At 35.1% G+C, this 23,435-nt stretch overlaps 1 protein-coding gene across 1 annotated transcript in view; it reads right to left on the reverse strand.

Moving 5' to 3' along the window:
- The window catches only part of ADAM32 (ADAM metallopeptidase domain 32), a 113,836-nt gene that overhangs the window by 68,102 nt on the left and 22,299 nt on the right, over positions 1 to 23,435 (reverse strand). Inside the window, exons 7-10 of the mRNA XM_090258220.1 lie at positions 18,767 to 18,835; positions 15,639 to 15,710; positions 15,267 to 15,433; positions 1,990 to 2,071 (exon numbers count right to left, since the gene is read on the reverse strand). Of these exons, the coding sequence (XP_090114346.1) occupies positions 1,990 to 2,071; positions 15,267 to 15,433; positions 15,639 to 15,710; positions 18,767 to 18,835 (390 nt within the window). The remainder of the gene's footprint in view (positions 1 to 1,989; positions 2,072 to 15,266; positions 15,434 to 15,638; positions 15,711 to 18,766; positions 18,836 to 23,435) is intronic.

A 23,435-nucleotide genomic window follows, 5' to 3' on the forward strand; every position in this document is an offset into this window, starting at 1 on the left:
GATGACAAAAATACAATACATAAATCTTCAAAATGTTAAGACAGAAAGATATGAGAACTTAGACTTTATACCTTGACAAATTATCAATCAAATGTAATGGGAAAGCAAAAGTATCTCCATTAATAAAATAACTAATAATGGGCAAAAGGGTTTTGGACAGGTGAGATGTGCCTGGCACATCTTCCTTCAGAGAAGCCCTTTTTTTCCCTAATGTGGGACATTGAAAAATTAATACCTGCCTTTTATCATCTAGTGGTTATGATTGAATGATGTCTTTTAACCCTGTTGCCAAATCTGTTGCCTCCAGAATACAACAAGGATGCCAGCCTGTTAAATCAAGCACACCGTTGTCCGGGGACAGCCAACTGACCTGGAGTCTGTACGATCCTTTCCCATGTGGGAAGGCCACCGTCCCCTCCACACCCCCACTCTTATTAGGGATTTCTGGACCCAAGGGTAGGTAGGACGACGACCATGTCCAGCTTGAAGCAGCTAGAGGAGCTCGAGACCTTTGCCCATTGTCCTTTATAAGATTATAAGTGTCTTAAGTCTGAGAGGGAGCGATTGTTATTTTTTATTGTTAAGATAATTAATTAATTAATTATTTTTAAAGAAGAAGAAGAGAATATGTGAAAGGGTGAAGCGGGAGAGCTTGTATGTATGACCCATGGGCATGGACTTGGAGGGGTGGTGCTGGGCAGAGGGGAGCAAAGGGGAAAAAATTGGAACTATTGTAACAATATAATCAATAAAATATACTTAAAAAATAAAATAATAATAAAAATAAAAATAAAATAACTAAATGTTTTCCATTTATACACACTATTTTAAAAACAACTCAAATTATTCCAGAAAAATGGCAAAGAATTTCAAGAGGAAGAAGAGGTTTAATATCCTTTGTCAATTGGCTTTGCCCATATAAGTTAGAAAAAAATTAAGAAGCTCTGTTAGACCCTGATGCCTAAAAGTTTCTCCTTAGTCAAAGCTTTACTAGCACAGTAATATATTTCTTTATTCAATAGTTAATATTATTTAAAATACTGTAAAAGTCTATCTACTAGTTTAAATATTAAATCAACCTGTAGACAAAGTACAAAAGTTCTATAGAATAAATTATAAACTTAGACAATGTATATGAGTACACAGTTATTTTATGTCTTTTGTTTTTCATAGCACATAATGATGGATAGTGCCTAAGGTAAATAGGTACTATTTAAATAATAAAAATATAAATATTAAAATGTAGTATATGTATAATATGCATAATTATATAGCATGTATATATACACACATAATACGTAATACTATATTTCAATGATTTAAATATTATTATAAATATTAAAATAATAATATATATAATAGAGAGGGCTAAATATATAAAATGATTGCTTCCTGAATGTGAAGATGCTAGATCATATGAACTTCCTTATATGTTCCCATATGCACATTAAAAATAAACATGAATAAAAATTATTTTCTAATTTAAAAATATATAGTGCTTAAACTTGTCTTTTAAAAGAATCCATTGGTTCAAATTACTTCACCTTTCAATGCTGCATCTAATTGTACAAATAATTTATTTATATATAAAATATTTAAGTACTATAAATATTTAAAATACACATAAAAGTTTCTTCTAAATGCTGTTTGTTCTTTAATTTTTTATTATATTTTTGATCATTTGCTTTGATTTTGAAGCGATGTTACTTGTTTCTCCAATTTTATGTCTACAACCAAAAATCTATTTGGGTTGCAGAAATTTCTTTACAGATAATTTTTATGATATACTAGCTTATATTTTAAATAATGTATGTGTACTTATGATATTTTTATTTCACTTTAACTTCCAAGTAATTGTAACAAGACACTTGTTCTACAGAATACTCTTCCTTCTATACACATCATTTTTTAATTGAAAATAAATGCAAATGTAAACTGTATAAAATGTTGAATAATTGTTAAATATATAATTTTTAAATAATTACATACCAAAGCAATCCCTGCAGAATAATTAGTAACACACATCTTTCCAGAAAACGTTGCTCCCACATAATCTGGATAATCTCTATAGCTAAAAGAATAAGTATACATTTATAATTCATTTTCATGAACAATTCATATGTGAATACTCCTGCTAATAATTTGTCTGTAGTTCATAAAATCCAAGTCTGAAGCAAACTGATGTACAAAATTTCCATATTTTCTTAATTGTTTCAAATTAAGAAGGTGTTCTTAATTAAATAAAATTAAACACTCTTGATTTCTAAAAGATATTCAATAAATCTAAGTTTTTGTTGGTTTCCTTTACTGTTCTCATCACATTGGTTAAGGCTACCAAGCCTTAGACCAAACATTTTGATCATAAGCATTTTGCTGAGTGACAATAAAAAATAGTTTTAATGTATGGATTGAAAAATCTTCATTCTCATGTAGAAAAGCTCACCAGTTTCTTACAGAAATGACTTTCCTGTTTTATAACTTAATATTATTTCTCCTTTGAGTAAGAGCCCATATAAATTGTATTAAAAAGCACTGTTTTTATAAATTACCCCATTTAATACTCAAATAAGCCAGTAAAATATATATTATTATTAACCCCATTGGAAAAAAGTCAAACATTACATGGTAAGTAACATTCTCAAGATAGCACAAATGATAAGTGCTACTAAAGGATTTAAACTTGAACAATCTGAATCCAGAGCCATACTCTCAAACACAAAGGTATAGACACTCAAAACATAAATTATGTCATCTGTAGAGCCCCCACAAAACAAGCATTCCAGGATGTATGTAAAAAAGCTTGTTACTCAATTCTGAATTTGAAATGCCCCTTTGGTGTTGATTGCACTTTACTTCACAATTGCATGGTGTACGCCTTATTCTGTCTCTCTGATATTGTTTATACCTAGCCCCTCCAGCACTTGTTTTCAAGTATTTACTCCTAACACCCAACTTTGGCTTTACAATCCAATGTCTAAGTACTGTTTACACTCTTTCTTCATCCAAGATAATTCTCCCAATAGATAAGACTTCCCCAAAAATTCTATGCATACCCTCGATGAGCTGGACTTAATAATAGTTATTTTTTAGTTACTACTGCCCACCACCCAGTCTTCACATCAAGTCACTTGTCAGGACCTAATGTTTTACTTCTTCAGTGTTTCTTATATCCTCACCCTCCTTCCAAGGTTCAGCTACAGTTCCAACTATGAGTATATATGTAAGTCATACTCCTGAAAATAACTAAAAATTATTTAGTCTCCTTGTTTCCATAGCCTGTAATGCTTTCAACCTTCTTTACCTAAATTTAAGTGTTCTTAAGTCTGCCTTCCCACTTCTAATTTAATTACCACTTATTTACTTTGACCTTTTTATGTTACTTTAAATTAGTCCCACCCCACCCCCCATTCTTTTTTTCTCTTATAAACTATAAGCAAGTAGAAATAATGTACTAGCATTAACCTCATGGAGTGACATAAGTAAGATGGCAGAATAGGAGTTTTTGGCCCCCATCTCCCCACAGAAACAATAATTGTGACAACCACCCACAGATAAGAATAACTTTGTGAGAGTACAAGAGTCCAGAAGAGAGGTCACAGTGCCTCAATGGAGAGGGAAAAAATCCAAGAATAAATGCACTGAAGAAGGTAATAATAGCTTCAATTTACCTATGTCACCATTTCCCATAAGCAGCACAGCTCAATGCTAAGAGGTGCCCTCAGCCATAATTTCTCCCACAGGGGAAAGTGAGAGTATAGTGAGTGCCACCAGTTGGATGTTGTCCAAGAGCCTACTTCTTGGTGTCCATTGACAGATGATGACTGCATAATGAAAATGTGATATAGGGTGGGTCCAAGATGGTGTTATAGGAGATCACTGAGCTCACCCTCTCCTAAAAACACATCAAATGTACATTTATATTTAGAGAAATTCATCCTGAAAGACAACTGAGAGAAAACAGAAAAGCTTCTACACAACAAACAAGAGAAAGAGACCACATAGAGAAGGCTTGGGAACCGCAAGAGCACTCTGGGAGCTGAGTAAACTCTCCAGGACTGAAGAAACGAGCGATTTCCATCGTTTATCTTTCTTCTGCACTTGGATAGTGGGCAAGAGCTCTATCCAGGTTCTCTGGGCAACCTCCAGAGCAACTATAGCACAAACCCAGTGACCCACCAGAGAGCTAGGTCCAAAAGAAATAGGCAGGAGCCATAACATGCACACACAGCACCCCCACCCCCACCCAGAAATGGATCCAGTGGGAATATCAGGATGCTGCTGTACACATCCACTGAGCTTTCATGCTCAGCAAAAGTAAGGAGTTTGCAAGGCATCGCAGTGCTTGCACACAGGGCTGCCCTAACCAGAGAAAGTGCAGAACTAGTAGGACACTATCGCCCACACACAGAGAGAAGTCCCACCCAGACACTGCTTGGGCAGCAGACAATAAAGGCAGCAGGGTGTGCTGTGTGCATACAGTACAACTTCACCTGGATTAGAAGGGCCAGGAAGCATGCACACATTAGGCTGCCCCACCCAATTCCATGGACAGCTAGAACAACAGGGAAGTACTGAACACATGTGTACACCAGGCTGCTCCACCCAGATCCCACTCCTTCTGGCCAGGCAGCACACCAGGCACCAAACGCAGTTGCTCCAATTCCAACCAATATGCCAAAACCAGCCAGCACACTGGCTACATAGGCTACTTTGACATGAGGCCACATTTTTGAGATTGAGAGAGTTATTTCACCTAACTCCAAGGTGCAAACACATAAAAGTCACACAGAATGGAGAGACAGAAGAATATGTCTCAACTGAAGAAACAAGAAAAAAAAAAAAAAAACAAGAGTAAAACAGAGGTAAGTAGTTTGCCAGATAAAATATTCAAAGAAATAGTCAAAAGAATACTCAACAAACTTCAGGGTAGTACATAAAAATCTCAGAAAAACATCAACAAAGAGTTAGATAATATAATAACCAATCAAGCATGAAAAATAAAAAGTTATTTAGAAGGAATCGACATCAGAGTAGTTAACACAAAAGAACAAATTAACAAACTGAAAGACAGAATAGAGAAAATCACCCAATCAGAAAAGCAAAATTAAAATAAAAATTAAATTAATATGCTATAAGGGACCTCTAGGATAACAGCAAGCACTCTACCATTCACATTATAGGGATTCCAGAAGGTGAAGAGACAGGGAAAGTACAAGAATTTTTTTTTTTTTTTTTTTAAGAAATGATGAGTGAAAGGTTCTATAACCTGAAGGAGGACACAAACATCATGTTCAGTAAGCACAAAGAAATCCAGAAATGAACCCAGAAAGATCCACACCAAGACACATTGTAATTAAAATGTCAAAAGTTAAGGATAAAGAGAATATTGAAGGCAGGAAGAAAAAAACAAGTCACAAGTAACAGCAACCCCATAAAGATATCAGCTAATTTTTCAGCAGCTGCTCTACAGGCCAGAAGAAAGTGGCAGGAAATATTGACAGTGCTTAAATAAAGGAACTGACAATGTAAAAATATATTTTTTTCTTTTATTTTTTGGTTTTTCAATTACAGTTGTCCCATTTTTCCCCCATTGCTCCACCTACCCAGCCCACCCCCTCTCCCACAATCATATCCCTCCCCATTGTCCATGTCCATGAGTCATTCATACACGTTCCTTGACTAGACCATTCCCTTACTTATCCCTCTTCTCTTCCTCCCCCCTCCCCCCTACTGATTACTATTCTACTCTTTGTTCTATTTAGTTCTTTTGTTTGTGTTGTTCTTTAGTTTCCTGTATTAGGTGATATCATATGGTATTTTTCTTTCTTTGCCTGGCTTATTTCACTAAGCATAATTCTCTCTAGTTCCATCCATGTTGTTGCAAATGGCAGGAGTTCCTTCTTTCTTTCTGCTGCATAATATTCCATTGGGTTAATGTACCACAGTTCTTTGATCCACTCATCTACAGATGGGCACTTAGGCTGTTCCCAGCACTTAGCTATTGTAAACAGGGCTGCTATGAACATAGACGTGAATAGGTTTTTTTGAATTAGGGTTTTAGGATTTTTCGGGTATAATCCTAGCAGTGGAATCGCTGGTTCAAAAGGCAGTTCCATTTTTAGTTTTTTGAGGTAATTCCATACTGTTTTCCATAGTGGCTGCACTAGTGTGCATTCCCACCAACAGTGCAGTAGGGTTCCGTTTCTCCACATCCTCGCCAGCACTTGTTGTTTGTTGATTTGTTGATGATGGCCATTCTGACTGGTGTAAAGTGGTATCTCATTGTGGTTTTTACTTGCATCTCTCTGATGGCCAATGATGTTGAGCATTTTTTCATGTGCCTATGGACCTTCTGTATGTCCTCTTCGGAGAAATGTTTGTTCAGGTCCTTTGCCCATTTTTTAATTGGGTTGTTTGTTTTCTTGATGTTGAGTCGTATCAGCTCTTTATATATTTTGGAGATCAGTCCCCTGTCTGTGATATCATTGGCAAATATGTTTTCCCATGTGGTTGGTTTCCTTTTCATCTTGCTGTTGTTTTCTTTTGCTGAGCAGAAACTTTTTAGTTTGATGTAGTTCCATTTGTTTATTTTTTCCTTTATTTCTCTTGCCTTAGGAGATGTATCTGTGAAGATATTGTTACGTGGGCTATATGAAATTTTCCTGCCTATGTTTTCCTCTAGGACTTTTATGGTGTCATGGCTTACATTTAAGTCTTTAATCCATCTTCAGTTTATTCTTGTGTGTGGTGTAAGTTGGTGGTCTAGTTTCATTTTTTTGCACGTCCCTGTCCAGTTCTCCCAATGCCATTTGTTAAAGAGGCTCTTCTCACTCCATTTTATGTTCCTTCCTCCTTTATCAAATATTAGTTGATCATAGAGGCCTGGGTTTATTTCTGGGCTCTCTATTCTGTTCCACTGATCTATATGTCTGTTCTTATGCCAGTACCAGACTGTTTTGATTACAGTGGCTTTGTAGTATTGTTTGATGTCTGGTATCGTGATTCTTCCTGCTGTGTTCTTCTGTTTCAAGATTGCTTTTGCTATTCAGGGTCTTTTTTTGTTCCATATGAATTTTTGGAGGATTTGTTCTAGATCAGTGAAATATGTCATTGGTATTTTAATAGGGATTGCATTGAATCTGTAAATTGCTTTGGGTAGTATGGCCATTTTGATGATGTTGATTCTTCCTGTCCAAGAACATGGTATTTGCTTCCATTTATTTGTATCTTCCTTAATTTCTTTCTTTAATGTTGCATAATTTTCAGTGTACAGGTCTTTTATCTCTTTGGTTAAGTTTATTCCTAGGTATTTTATTTTTCTTGTTGCTATAGTAAATGGTATTTTCTTTTTTGCCTCTGTCTCTGATATTTTGTTGATGGTGTACAGAAATGCCTTAGATTTCTGTATATTTATTTTGTACCCTGCTCTTTTGCCAAATTCACTTATTATATCGAGTAGTCATTTAATGGAGTTTATAGGGTTTTCTAGGTATACTATCATGTCATCTGCAAATAGTGATAGTTTTACTTCTTCTTTCCCAATTTGGATGCCTTTTATTTCTCTTTCTTGTCTGATTGCTGTGGCTAGGACTTCCAACACTATGTTGAATAGAAGTGGGGAGAGTGGACAGGCTTGTCTAGTTCCTGATTTCAGGGGGAATGCTTTCAGTTTTTGTCCACTGAGTATGATGTTGGCTTCGGGCTTTTCATATATAGCCTTAATTATGTTAAGGTATGCTCCCTTTATTCCCATTTTGCTGAGTGTTTTCATCATAAATGGGTGTTGTACTTTATCAAATGCTTTTTCTGCATCTATAGATATGATCATGCGATTTTTGTCTTTCATTTTGTTTAGGTGATGTATTATATTTATTGATTTGTGAATATTAAACCATCCTTGCATCCCTGGGATGAATCCCACTTGATCATGGTGTATGATCTTTTTGATGTATTGCTGGATCCTGTTTGCCAAAATTTTATTGAGGATTTTAGCATCTATGTTCATCAGTGATATTGGCCTGTAGTTTTATTTCTTTGTCGTGTCTTGACCTGGTTTTGGGATTAGAGTAATACTGGCTTCATAGAAAGAGTTTGGGATTTTTCCCTCTTCTTGGACTTTTTGGAATAGTTTGAGGAGGATAGGAGTTAGTTCTTCACTAAATGTTTTGTAAAATTCGCCTGTGAAGCCATCCGGTCCAAGGCTTTTGTGTGCAGGGAGATTTTTTATTACTGTTTCAATTTCCTTCTTTATTATTGGTCTGTTGAGACTTTCTACTTCTTCTTGATTCAGTTTTGGAAGGTTGTATGTTTCTAGAAATTTGTTCATTTCTTCTAGGTTGTCAAATTTCTTGCCATACAGTTGTTTGTAGTAATTTCTTACAATTGTTTGTATTTCTGAGGTATCAGTCGTGATTTCTCCTCTTTCATTTCTGATTTTGTTTATTTGGGTCTTCTCTCTTTTTTTCTTAATGAGCCTGGCTAGAGGCTTGCTGATTTTGTTTATTTTTTCAAAGAAACAGCTCCTAGTTTTGTTGATTTTTTGGATTGTTCGTTTAGTTTCTGTCGTTTAATTCTGCTTTGATCTTGATGATTTCCTTTCTTCTTCTTGCCATAGGCTTTGTTTGTTGTTGTTGTTCTAATTCTTGTAGTTTTAGGATTAGATTTTTTATTTGAGATTCTTCTAGTCTTTTCAGATATGCCTGTATTGCTATGAACTTCCCTCTTAGGACTGCTTTTGCTGTGTTCCATAGGTTTGGGGCTGTTGTGTGTTCATTGTCATTAGTGTCTAGAAATTTCTTGATTTCCTCTTTGATGTCATTGTTAACCCATTCATTATTTAATAGCATGTTATTCACTCTCCGTGAGTTTGGGTGTCTTTAATTTTTTTCCCTGAGGTTGATTTTTAGTTTCAAGGCATTGTGGTCTGAAAAGATGCTTGATATGATTTCAATTTTCTTGAATTTGTTGAGGCTTGTTTTGTGTCCTATTATGTGGTCTATCTTTGAAAATGTCCCATGTGCCTTTGAAAAGAATGTATATTTTGCTTCTTTGGGGTGGAAAGTTCTATATATATCAGTTAAGTCCATGTGGTTTAGTGTGTTGTTCAATGCCTGTATATCCTTGGTGTTTCTTTGCTTGGATGATCTGTCTATTGTTGATAATGGAGTGTTGAAGTCCCCTACTATGAGTGTGTTGTTGTTGATATCCTTCTTGTGGTCTTCTAGTATTTGCTTTATGTATTTGGGTGCTCCTATGTTGGGTGCATGTATGTTTATCAGTGTTATATATTCTTGATGGATTGTTCCTTTAAGCATTATGAAATGTCCTTCTTTGTCTCTTTTTATTGCCATTGCTTTGAAATCTGTTTTGTCTGATATGAGGACTGCTACCCCAGCTTTTTTTTCAGGTCCATTTGCTTGGAATATTTTTTTATATCCCTTTACTTTCAGTCTATGTAAATCTTTTGTTTTGAGGTGTGTCTCTTGTAGACAGCAAATATGTGGGTCCTGTTTTCTTATCCATTCTGTTACCTTATGTCTTTTAATTAGAGCATTTAATCCATTTACATTTAAGATTATTATTGACATGTATTTATTCATTTCCCTTTGTATCTCTGGTCCTCTACTCTTTTTTTGTTTTTTCTCTTCCTTTTTCTTAGAATATTCCCTTTAGCATCTCTTGCAATGCTGGTTTGGTAGGGATGTATACTTTTAGTCTTCCTTTGTCTGAGAAACTCCTTATTTCACCTTCTATTTTGAATGAGAGCCTTGCTGGGTAGAGTATTCTTGGTTGTAGGCCTTTGTTTTTCATTGCTTGAAATATTTTTGACCATTCCCTTCTGGCTTGTAATGTTTCTGTTAAGAAATCGGTTGATAGCCTTATTGGAGCTCCCTTGTAAGTTATTTGCTCTTTTTCTCTTGCTGCTTTTAGGATTCTCTCTTTGTCTTGGAATGTTGCCATTTTAACTATGATGTGCTTTGGAGTGGGTTTTTGTGGGTTCCTCTTTATTGGAACTCTCTGTGCTTCCTGGACTTGCATAACTTTTTCTCTCATCAGGTTTGGAAAATTTTCTGTCACTATTTCTCCTATCAGTTTTTCAATTCCATGCTCCTTTTCTTCTCCCTCTCTTATTCCGATGATCCTGATATTATTTCTTATCATACTATCCTGTAATTCCCTTACGTCTTGTTCATATTTTTTCAATCTTTTTTCATTTTCCTGTATCGTTTGAGAATTTTTTCCTACATTATCCTCTAACTCACTAATATGATCCTCTGCTTCGTTTAGTCTGCTTTTGACTGATTCTACTGTGTTTTTCAGTTCAGAGATTGCATTCTTCATTTCTTCCTGGTTCTTGTTGATAGTTTCTATGTCTTTTTTTATGCTGGTGTAGTTCTCTGCAGGTTCCCTGTAATTTTCTTGGAGCTGCTGGTAACTTCCTTGGAGGTTGTCATAGTTGTTTTTGAGGTTTTCGAGCATATTGAGCTTCTTCACCACCATTGTTTTGAATTCCATGTCTGACATTTGGGCTATGTCTATTCCAGCTACCTCTCTTTCTGGGGATTCCTCTTTTCTTTTCATTGAGAGGTTGTTTCTGCATCTTATCATGTTGGATTCTTCTTTTTTGTTTTTGTTATTTGGATTTGTCTGCTTTGCCTTCCCACCTTTGTGGTATGAGATTCTTTATGGTAGATCTGGGGGTTTCAGTGGTGCAGTCTCTTTGACCTCCTGAGCCTGATGTTCTTGGGGTACCTTTTATATCATTTTTTTTATGCTGTCTGGTTATATTTCAGAGGTTTTTTGTTAGGATCTTCCTTCTGGCTAGTTGATTGAGAGTCACTCTATCCACTTTATCTTGAATTCTTTTGTGGAGATGTCAGTTCAGCCTTTTTGTGTTGTCTTGTTTATCGGTATCCACAGCTGGTCTAATGAGGTGGGTCAGAGTTTCCTGTTCCTTGCAGCAGTGGGCCCCCATACGGTGCATTCCTTAGGTGTCTGTTGGAGCTAGCCAAGGTGTCTTGGCAGGCATGCCTGTGAGCGGGTAAGGTGGCCTGAGAGCTTGCCTCAGGCCTGCCACGCAGCGCTCCGGGAGTTTCCCAAGGTGGCCATGGAGTTATCCTCAGGTCTGCTGCACTGTGCTCCAGGAGTTGGTCTCTTGCCTGCCAGTGCTGGGCCCCAGACACTCGTGTACAGTGGAAGTGAGCGATTGGTGCCTATTGATGTCGGCGAGGTATTTTTGCACTCACACGCCCCTGCTCGCTCAAGGCAGCCCGGGAGCTAGCCTCCGCACAGCGCTCTGGGTGAGTGTCTGTGAGTCGCTGCTGCCTGCTGTTCCAGCGCCACAGCAGCCCACTGTTTCTGCACCCGCCTGGGCTGGCACCAGCCGAGTCTGAGCGGATGCTTTGCGTTCTGTCCTGGCACTCGGGCCTGGCTCCCGCTGGAGCTGGCCAGGGGCGACTGCGCACAGTCTTCTGTGTATCCAGAGGTCCCTCCCTGCGCCCGTTTGGGCACTGATCTTATGTTTGTTGGGGTGTGTCTGAGGACTCTCAGCCCTGCGCACCTGGGCCAGTGAGTGAGGGCATTTCCTTATGCACGCCCCCGCGACCCAAGGGGAGGGTGGGGAGTGGGCGCACGCACTTCTGCGCCTGCACTCCTCAAGAATGTACTTTCACCCCCAAACTTTCCCCCCCTCTCCACAGTTCACAAGAGAAAAATATAAAGAAAAAAATTACGATTTCACTTGCTCAGCAGCACGCTGTCTCCCGTCTTTCAGCGCCTATGCCGCCTGGTCGAGTCCTGTCTCTGCCAGCGGGCAGAGATCCGCTCTCCTCCTGACTCCTCCCTGGGGAAGCCTGAGGTCTCCAAAAAGCCTTTGTGTCCTTTCAGCCACAGCTCGGGCAGCCACCCCAGTCAGGAATCCTGTTTCATCCTGTTTTCTTCTTTCACTGTCCTCACTAAACAGGTTGTTCCCAGATGGATTTTCTATAATCCAGCAGTGCCAAAGCTCGACTCCTGCCAGTGTCCAGCTGCTCACTGAGATGTTCTGTCTGCAATTAGCCCAAACTGCAGATGGGTCTCGGGAGTCTGAGAGTGCAGCCTCCCCTCACTTCTCCGCCATCTTCCTTCCTAACAATCTAAAAATTTATACCTAGCCAGGTTATCATTCAGAGTTGAAACAGAGATAAAATTTCTCAGACAAGCAAAAAAGAAAAAGAAAGAAATTTACCACCACTAAACTGGGTTTACAAGAAATATTAAAGGGTCTTGTTTATGCAGAAAAGATAATAGCCACATATGAAAAAGATACAGAAAAGAAAAACTTTTATGAGTAAAGGCAAATACACAATAAGCACAGTGAATTAATGACTTAAAGGAAAATATGAAGGTTAAAAGACAAAGTAGCAAAATGAACTATAACTATAAATAATAAGGAATACAGTATACGAAACAAAAAGATAAAATACAATGTCTAAAACATAAAGCATGGAGCGTGGAGTAGTGCTTTTAGAAAGTATTTGAACTCAAATGCCCATCAGGTTAAAATAGACTGATATAAATACAGATGGGAATATATGAAACCAAAAACCTACAAAAAATAAGAAGAGTAAAACCCAAACAAAATACTAAATAAAACCAGTAAACGAAAGGAAAGAGGTTAAAAGAACAAAGAACAAAGAAAAACTACAAAACAACCAAAAAAAGCAATTAACAAAATGGCAATAAGCACATACCCAACAATAATTACTTTCAATATCAAATGGAGTAAATATTCCAATCAAAATATATAGAGTGGTTGAATTGATACAATAAAAATACCCATCTATAGGCTGCCTAGAAAAGAGCCACTTTAAATTGAAAAATACACACCAGACTGAAAGTGAAGAAATGTAAAGAGGCATCCCATGCAAAGAGAAATGAAAACTGGGCTAGCAATACTCATATCAGACTAAATAAACTTTAAAATAAGCAATATAAAAAGAGACAAAGAAGGACACTAGATAATGATAAGGGGTCAATCAAAAATAGAATTTAATAATTGTAAATATCTATGCACCCAGCATAGGAGCCCCAGAGTATATAAAGCATATGTTAAGGAACATAAAGGGAGAAATTAATAGTAGTATAATAATAGCAGAGGACTTTAATACCCTACTTACCTCAATGTATAGATCATCCAGAAAAAAATTAATAAGGAAATAATGGCTTTAAATGGCACATTAGACCAGATTGATTTAATAGACATTTGTAGACCATTTCACCCAAAACTGCAGAAAACACATTCTTCTCAAGTGTTATGGAACATTCTCCAGGATAGACCATATATTAGGTCACAAAACAAGCTTCAATAAATTCAAGAAGATTAAAATTATATCAAGCATTTTTTACCTCAATGACATAAAATTAGAACTCCACCACAGAAAGAAAACTAGAAAAAGCACAAATACATAGAAAATAAACAACATCCTACTAAACAACCAATGGAACAAATTAAAAATCAAACAGAAAATCAAAACTACCTTGAGACAAATGAAAATGAGAATGCAACTTTGCAAAACGTATGGAATGAAGCAAAAGCAGTTCTAAGAGGGAAGTTCATAGCTATACAAGCTGACCTCAAAAGGCAAGAAAAATTCAAAATAAGCAATTTAACTTTCCAAATAAAGGAACCAGAAAAAGAAGAGCAAACAAAAACCAAAGTAAGTTAAATGAGAGATATAATAAAGATCCGAGTGGAAATAAATGAAATAGAAACTAAAAAAAAAAAAAAAAAAAAAAAAAAAAAAACGGGAAAAAATCACTGAAACTAAGAGCTGGTTCTCTGAAAGGATGAGTATAATTTACAAACCTCTAGCCAGCATCATCAAAAAATAGAGAGATCCCTATTAAATAAAATTAGAAATAAAAAGAAGATATTTCAACTGACACCACAAAAATATGAAGGATCATTAAAGAACACTATGAACATTATATGCCAAAAAATTGGACAACCTAGAAGAAACTGATAAATTTCTGGAAACATATAACATCAAAAACTGAACCAGGAAGAAACAGAAAATCTGAGCAGACCAATTACTAACAATTAAATTGGAGGAATAATCAAAAAACTCCCCAAAAACAAAGCCCAGGACCAGAAGGCATCACAAGTGCCTTCAACCAAACATTTAAAGAAGCATTAATAAAAACCATTTTCAAACTATTAAAAAAAAAGAAGAAGAAAGAAAAGGACAGAACACTTCCAAACTTATTTTATGAAGCCTGAGTTACTCTGATACCAAGACTAGACAAGGATGCTATGAAAAAAAATATTATAGGAAGTATTCCTGATTATCATAGTTCCAAAAATCCTCAACAAAATATTAGCCCACTGAATTAAGTAGAACATCAAAAGAATCATACACCATGATCAAGTGGGATTGCTTCAGGGATGCAAGGATGGTTCAACATCTAAAAACAACAAAATGATCATCCATATTAACAAAATTAATGATAAACATCATATAGTCATCTCAATATATGCAGTAAAAGCATTAGAGAAAAATTCAACATTTATAATGATAACTCTCAACCAAGCGGGTAGAGAGGGAACATACCTCAACATTATAGAAGCCATATATGACAAGTCAACAGCTGAAATCATACTTAAAAGTGAAAAATTGAAAGCTTTTCCTTTGAGATCAGGAACAAGACTAGGATGCCCATTCTCACTAATGTTATTCATCATAGTAATTAGAAGTCCCAGCCACAGTATGCAAGAAAAAGAAGTAAAAGGTATTTGTTTATTTGAATTAATCCCTTCATCATGATATAATGACCTTCTTTGTCTCTTATTACAGTCTGTCTTAAAGTCAGTTTTGTCTGATATAAGTATAGTTACCCCAGATTTCTTTTGGTTTCCATTTTCCCTTCATTTTCAGTTGGTGTGCATCCTTATTTCCGAAGTGAGTCTCTTGTAGGTAGCATATCCCATCTTTACAGCATTAGAATAGATTAGATTAGATTAGATTACAGTGAGATTTCTACTTTCATATGTTTTCCTGTTATTGATTAGCACCCTTTCATTTCAACTAAAGATATCCCTTTCACATTCTTGTAAGGCTAGTCAATTGGTGATGATCTCCTTTAGTTTTGCTTTCTCAAAAAAAATTTTTCCCCTTAACTTCTTCCCTCCCCTTTGGAATAGTGAGAAATGAATAACAATTTCCTAAATAAAGCTTCATAATTATCTCAGATTTTTGTTTTCTAAGAATACTGAAAATTATTCTTACATGAATAGATATGCAATATCATGAGGCCGTAGGGTAAGATAGGATTTTTTCCATTCTAAGAATCTATGCAATAATTCATCTTCCTCACCAACTGTAGAAATCTTATTTTTATCTGACCACAGCTCCAATGATGACAGCACAATAGTAACTTTAAGTTGGGCAAATACCTAAAAACAAAAGAGATAATACATGAAAAAAATAACCTTTGTGGTATTTTATGTGACCAAGAAATTAATTTAATGTTTTGACAAATCCATGCTCAGTTTATGTGTATGACTTAATTATTCATAAATACCACATCAAGTTAAAAGAAATTATAATTTCAAAACTTGTATGAATTTTAATAACTAGTATGAAAAGGAAAATACTTACTGAATTTATAAGGCCAATAATTTCGATGACTTTATTTGTCACTATCATGCTATCAGAGCCCAAGTAATCATACTGAAAAACAGAATTAATTTTTAATTTAATACAAATTTGTTATGTAATATGTCTCAGATTTACTCTTCATCTACCTTCAGAGGTTTGAGGCTGCTTTGGGGTTAGAACAGTGAAAAATAAGCCAGTAACAATTTTTTTTAAATGGATGTAAATTTGATCACTCATACACGATGATGGAAATGCAAAATCATACAGCCACTCTGGAAAGTATTTTGGAATACAAATAATAAATTTACCACGTGATCCATCAATTGTACTCCTGGGCATTTATTCCAAAGAAACAAAAACTAATACCAAAAAAACCTACACATAAGTGTTCATAACATTTTTACTCATAAAAAGCCAAAAACTAGAAACAACTCACATATCTTTCAATGGTTAACTGATTAAACAAACTGTGGCACATTCATACCATGGAATACTACTCAGTAATAAATAAAAGGAACTGAAATTTTGATATATGGAACAGCGTGGATAAACCTCAAGAAAATTATGCTGAATATGAAACAATCTCAAAAGAATACCTACTGGATGATAACACGCAATATTGCTGAAATCATAGAGAACAGATTAGTGATTGTCAAGGGTTTAGTACGTGTAGGAAGCAGGGAGAGATGGATGTTATTGTAAAAGGAGAACATAAGTCTCGTGGTATGGTAGTGTTGAGTGTCTTGACTGTGGTGATAGTTATGCAAGGCTATACTTGTGACACTGCCACATAAAACTACACATACACAAGTAAGCGTGTATATAATTGTTATAATCTGCATAGGTTCTATAGAAGTGCCAATGTCAAATCTAACATCTATAAATCATATATCTGAAGTATTCTATACCTTTGATGTTTCACATGATCCTCAGATTAAACACATCCAAATTAAATTCATCATCCTTCTTCAAAACTCTGTTCCTACTTACATTCCCAGTACTACAATGAATGATATTATCATTTATGACCTCCCACATTTATTATACTACATATTCCATGAGAGCAGAACTTTTTCTATTTTGTTCACTGCTGTATACCCAATAAGCAGAACAGTAACTGGCATCTAGATCATACTCAAAAAATGTATTAAGTGAATAAACAAATTAATCAATTTGCCAGTCTTTCTAATTCAACCTCATCAGTAACTTTTTAAATCGTCCTTTTCTATCTAGTCCTAATACTAATTTGTGAACTTTCATCTTTATTTTTGAAATAATCTCTTAAATGGTTCCTTCTTCTCCAGTTTTCTCACCAGCAATCCAGTCACTATACTTTTTTTTTTTCAAAAAAACCGTGATTCTAAAATGAAAGCATGAAGATGTCACTCCTCTGATTAAAATCTTCTCATGGCATTCCATTACCTTTCAGATAAAATCTAAATATCAAGTCAATTCTTTAATTCATCTCTTTCTATTTCTTTTCTTCAACACTTTGCATTAATTATACTAAACTTCTTGCAGTCTTCTGAAAAGAACCTTCTCTCATATTTATCTACTCTTGCACAGTCTTCCTTGGCCTCATCCTCTCCCCACCACCCAAATGAACCAATCCAGACCACAAACTTTTACAATTCTTATACTCCAAGCCATTATTCCTCTGCCCTAATCCCAGGGCCAGGTACACACAACTAGAAACAACCCCTATACCCCAGAACCTACTAAAATTATTCAGACTAGCCAATTCTAAACTTGTTTACCTTGCCTTGCCAATTCCTTCCCAAAGAAACCACAATCAAGGTTCCCATATGTCTTTCCAACAGCAATAATTTTCTGATCTGTTGGCCTCACCATACCTGAATAATAATAAAATCTACATTTTAAAAGAGCTACTTGCATGCTTTTTATTACCTCAGGCTACAATTGCATTCTTCTCTGTCTTTCTCCCTTATGGAACTGTGTTTTTTTAGTACCACACACTTCCCTCCATCGTGACACTGAATTCCCGAGGCTGTAATTGTGAAGTCAATAAAGATGATATCACGATTGCTCTTTTTTACGAGCCCAGCATCTAGTAACACAGTTTTCATAGCTGGCTCAATGTTTATTAGAGAATACGTAAATATGTATGAGAACATAGAAAAGGGATGTTTAATCAGCGTTAGATGGCTGGCAACCCTGGCAATTTGGACAGGAAGCTTTCAAAACAACTGTCAAAATTTGTAACATAATCCTAAACAAAATGATTTCCATAATCCAAAATATTACTTGGAAATTTATTCATCTTTACTGGAAGCACCTTAATTTTCTCTTAAATGTTCACTTTGCCCTTTCCTTTACACTCTAATAAATCAAGTATTATCATAGCCTTCTCCAAATCTCACCTGGCTTTGACCTTCAACTCTGGCTTCCTGACAAACTCTAGAATCCTACAAATAAAACTGGTAGTGAGTATAATTTATAGTCTCTGTGGTATCCACAGTTGTGACAATCCAATGCTTTTCATAAGAACAAAACCTGGAAAGTATTTTTTTATCCATGTTTTCCGAAATCTTTGAAATATAGAGGAAACAAAACAACAACTGGTTGAGTGCAAACTAAGTTATCACCCCAAGATTCTGAAGTTCAGAGGTCCTCAAACTGTTTGTGGGAATCAGGGATCTAGATAGAGGTGCATTTAGACCAGGTAAACAACAGATTGGAATAGGCATGCCAATAAAAAGTGCTAAAAAATTGACATATTAATGTAAGCAGTTCCTATAAATAACTATACTACTACCACTTTTGTGCCAATAATTATTTTACTGGGCAAAACATTCTCTAGACTACATACTACTCTTCAACCACAAACAGAAATTAAAAGCTTAAAGAATGTCACAAAAAGCAAACATCACCATTAAAAACTACGGTGGATTGAGAGATGCCCCAAAGATGTGACCATGCAAAATTTTCAAATAAAACACTTCTGATAGAACTCGTGTAATTTCAAATATGTGTTTTGCCAGTTTGCAAATGTTTCCACTGTTTGGTCTATGACATGCAAGTAAGAAGAGTAGAATCTTTAAGTTCCTATCTAACTAGGATAATCATATATTAATATCAAATATGTAAAAGTAAAGAAAAATACATACCAAAACTTTGTCCACCACAATATGCATTTCTAGATAAAGAGGAATTAAGTCTGGAACAGCTGATTTTGACTAGAAAAGAGAAAAACAGTACTTAAAAACATAAAAGCTTTCATAAATTGTTATTCTGAACTTTTAAAATCTGTTTTTCATCTTTACTGAGGAAGGTGGACAAAAATTATATATATTTAAGGTATAAGACTTGATTTATGTACATTGTGAAATAATTGGCAAAATAAAGTTAATTATCATATCTATCTCACAGTTACCATTTTCTTTCTTTTTATGTGTGTTGTGAGAACATGTAAGATCAACCCTTTTAGCAAATTTCAAGTTTACAATATAGTATGGTTAGCTATAGTCACATTACTGTATAGTATATCTCCAAAACTTATTCTTTCTGCATAAATGAAACTTTGTACCCTTTAACCAACATTTCTCCAATTTTTCTTGTCCCCATCTCCTGGAAAATAATATTCTATTTTCTGCATGTGAGTTTTACTGTTTTAGATTTCACATATAAGATCACACAATATTTATCTTTCTGTGCCTGGCTTATTTTACTTAGCATAATATTTTCAACATTCATTCCTGTTTTCACAAATGACAGAATTTCCTTTATTTTTAAGGCTGAATAATATTCTGGTTTGTGTGTGTGTGTGTGTGCGTGTGTGTGTGTGTGTCTCACATGTTCTTTATCCTTCATCCATCAATGGATATTTAACTTATTTCCATCTCTTGGCTATTTGTGAATAAAGTTGGCAATGAACATAGGAGGGCAGATATCTCTTAAATATACTGATTTGTTTCCTAGGATATATACCCAGAAGCAGAACTGGTGAATCATATGCTAGATCTGTTCTTAATTTTCCATAGAACCTCCATACTGTTTCCCATAGTGGCTGTACCAAATTACATTCCCACCAGCAAAAGGGTTCCTTTTCTCCACATTCACAACACCCATTATTTCTTGTCTTTTTTATAATAGCCATTCTAACAACTGTGAGGTTATATCTCATTGCGGTTTTGATTTACATTTCTTTGATGATAAGTAATATTGAGTTATATGTGGTGATGGATGTTAATTAGATTTATTGTGGTGATCATTTCATAATATATGCATATCTCAAATCACTATGTTGTATGCTTTAAACTAACACACTACTATAGGTCAATTACATGTCAATACAACAGAAATAAAATAACTTTTAAGTATAAATACATTTTAAGAGTCCCAGATTCTAGATATTGAAAGCAAAAATACCATTAAAAAGGACTGGAGGGAATCAGGGCAGAGCACTAACACTGTTTACCATAGTTTGGGTAATCTAAGCCATTGTAAAATACCCTCCTAAATTCTCAGAAGGAAAAGAGAAATTTTAGTATTTAGTTTAAAACTTTTTATTTTAAATTATATATATATATGTGTGTGTGGTAGCACTGAATACTTCAGTGCTGCTCCTTCTTTTCATACATTTGATTCCTGTATTATTTTGAACACAGGATTAGAAGCTACAAGAGACACAAAAATAATAGTGGGTTAAGCAAAATTGGATTTTTTTAATCTCGCACCAGAAAGTCGGAAAATGGTGGTTTAGTCTTGTGAATTCTTCAGGAGCAAGACTCATTCTTCCTTATTGCTCTGCCACATATGATATCATCATTATCCTTGTGGACCATGATGTTATCAACATGTCCACAATACAGTCAGCAGGGAAGGGAAAAAGAGAAGAATATAAACCCCCTTCCTTTATATTCAATCCTGACATAATATATATTACACCTGCTTACACATCAGTAGCCATAACTTTAACACATGGACCTACTTTAATGCAAGGGAACTTGAGAAATGTAGTCTTTTTTTACATGACCAGCTAGACTCTTAAGGGTTTTGTTATTTAAAACTGACATGTTTTAAATGTTTAAAACCTGAGGAGATGTATACTGTAAACAACTAACAATGCTGTAAACTTCTTAAATAAATTATGAATATTTATACAACTTTTACTTGGCACAAAACTTTTATCTCATTCAATTATTTTTATGAGGACCAAAATATGCAGTTATACAGGATATACACTGAACAATTTACATAGCCACATGTGACAATCCTGCTTATAACATTTAAATTATATCTACAATTGAATTAATGCTGATTCCTTGGTTATGAACACAACTTTTATAAATATTGATTTAATGAATAAGTTTCAGGAATATAGAGACAAAAGCAGAAACTAAATGTTTAAGTTCATATTGAATATACACTAGTTAATTTTAAAAAGTTATGATAAGTAACAAAAATAATTATTGAAATATAAGTAAATGATAGGTTTTTGCAAGCAGGAAAAGGTGATGTATAGGTCAAATGAAATTATAAGGTTAAAAAAGGTGAGGATGTTCTTAAGGATATTGAGCAAAAAAAGGGAGAGAGACAGAATTCATGGACATGGAAAACAGCATGGTGATTATCAAAGGGAGGGGCGGTGGGGAGAGGTGGGAGAGGGTGTGGGGGAGAAATTGTGATGGACAGAGACTTGACTTGGGGTGGGGAACACACAACACAATATTCAGATAATATGTTATAGAAATGTACACCTGAAACCTGTATAATTTTATTAACCAGTATCACCACAATAAATTCAATAAAAAGGAAAAAGAGAAAAGAATATTTGCTAGAGACGTGAATTTATTTCTGGATTGTCTATTCTGTTCTATTGATCTATGTGTCTGTTCTTATGTCAGTACCAGACTATTTTGATTACAGTGACCTTGTAGTACAGTTTGATATCAGGTATTGTGACTCCCTCCTGCTTTGTCTTTCCTTCTCAAGATTGCAGAGGATATTCAGGGTTGTTTTTGGTTCCATATAAATTTTTGAAATATCTGCTCTAGATCTGTGAAAAATGCCATTGGTATTTTAATAGGAATTGCATTGAATCTATAGATTGCTTTGGGTAGTATGGACATTTTAATGATGTTGATTCTTCCCATCCATGAACAAGGTATATGCTTTCATTTATTTGTATCTTCCTTAATTTCTTTCTTCAGTGTTCTATAGTTTTCCAAGTATACAAGTCTTTTACCTCCTTGGTTAAGTTTATTCCTAGGTACTTTATTTTTCTTGTTGCTGTAATGAATGAGAATTTTTTCCTAGTTTCTCTTTCTGATATTTCATTATTGGTATACAAAAATGTCCTCGATTTCTGAATATTGACTTTGCATCCTGCAATTTTGCCAAATTCACTTATTAAGTCGAGTGGATTTTTGGTGGAGACCAAAGGGTTTTCAATGTACACTATCATGTTGTCTGCAATCAATGACAATTTTACTTCTTTCTTTCCAATTTGGATACTTTTTATTTCTTTTTCTTGTCTGATCACTGTGGCTAGACCTTCCAGTACTATGTTGTGTAAGAGTGAGGTGGACACCCTTGTCTTGTTCCTGATTTTAAGGGAAATGATTCTAGTTTTTGTCCATTGAATATAATGTTAGCTGTAGGCTTCTCACATATGACTTTTATTATGTTGAGATATGCTCCCACTATTCCCACTTTGCTGAGTGTTTTTATCATAACAGTGTGCTGGATTTTATCAAATGATAAAATTTTTCAGCATCTATTGATATAATCATGTGATTTTTTGTCCTTCATTCTCTTTATGTGGTATATTACATTTATTCATTTGCAAATAATGTACCATCATTGTATCCTTAGGATGAATCCCACTTGATCATGGTGTATGATCTTTTTAATGTATTTCTGAATCTGGATTGCCAATGTTTTGTTGAGAATTTCAGCATCTATGTTCATCAGATATATTGGCCTGTAGTTTTCTTTCTTTGTTGTGTTTTTAAATGATTTTGGATTTAGGATGATACTGGCCTTGTAGAAAGAGGTTGAGAGTCTTTCCTCTTCTTGAATTTTTTGGAATAGTTTGAGAAAGATAGGAATTACATGTTTGCTAAAATTAATCTGTGAAGTTATTCAACCCAGGGCTTTTGTGAGCTGGAGTTTTTCAATTACTGCTTCAATTTCACTCATTTTTCACTTCTTGATTCAGTTTTGGTAGATTGTATGTTTCTAGATATTTGTGCATTTTTCCCCAGTTGTCCAATTTCTTGGAATAGAGTTCTTCATAGCAATTTATTACAATGGTCAATTAATATTTGATAAAGGGGGCAGGAGCATACAATGGAGTAAAGACAGCCTTTTCAATCAACAGTGCTGGGAGAACTGGACTGGTACATGCAAAGAAATGAAGCTAGACCACCAGTTCACACCACACGCTGGAGCCAATTCAAGATGGATAAAAGACTAAAGTACAAGTCATAAAACTTTTAGAGGAGACACAGGCAGAAAAATTTCCGATATCCCACATAGCAATATTTCTGCCGATATATTTCCTCAGGCAAGGGAAATCAAGGAAAAAGTAAACAAATGGGACTACATCAAACTAAAACGCATCTGCCCAGTTAAAAAAACCATCAACAAAAGGAAAAGGGGGACTTCCAGCTAAGATGGAGGCCTAGACAGACACACTGGGTCTCTCTCCACAACTAAGAAGGAATATAGCTACCTCAAAACTAGAGACAACCAGAAGTTCCAGAAAATCAAGCTTCATGTAAGTCCAACAAACAAAGATATAAAGAAGAAATACTAATCCAGACAGGTAGA

The sequence above is a fragment of the Furipterus horrens genome, unplaced genomic scaffold (genome assembly GCF_987537825.1).
Source record: "Furipterus horrens unplaced genomic scaffold, mFurHor1.1.pri manual_scaffold_12, whole genome shotgun sequence".
NCBI classification, from domain to species: domain Eukaryota; kingdom Metazoa; phylum Chordata; class Mammalia; order Chiroptera; family Furipteridae; genus Furipterus; species Furipterus horrens.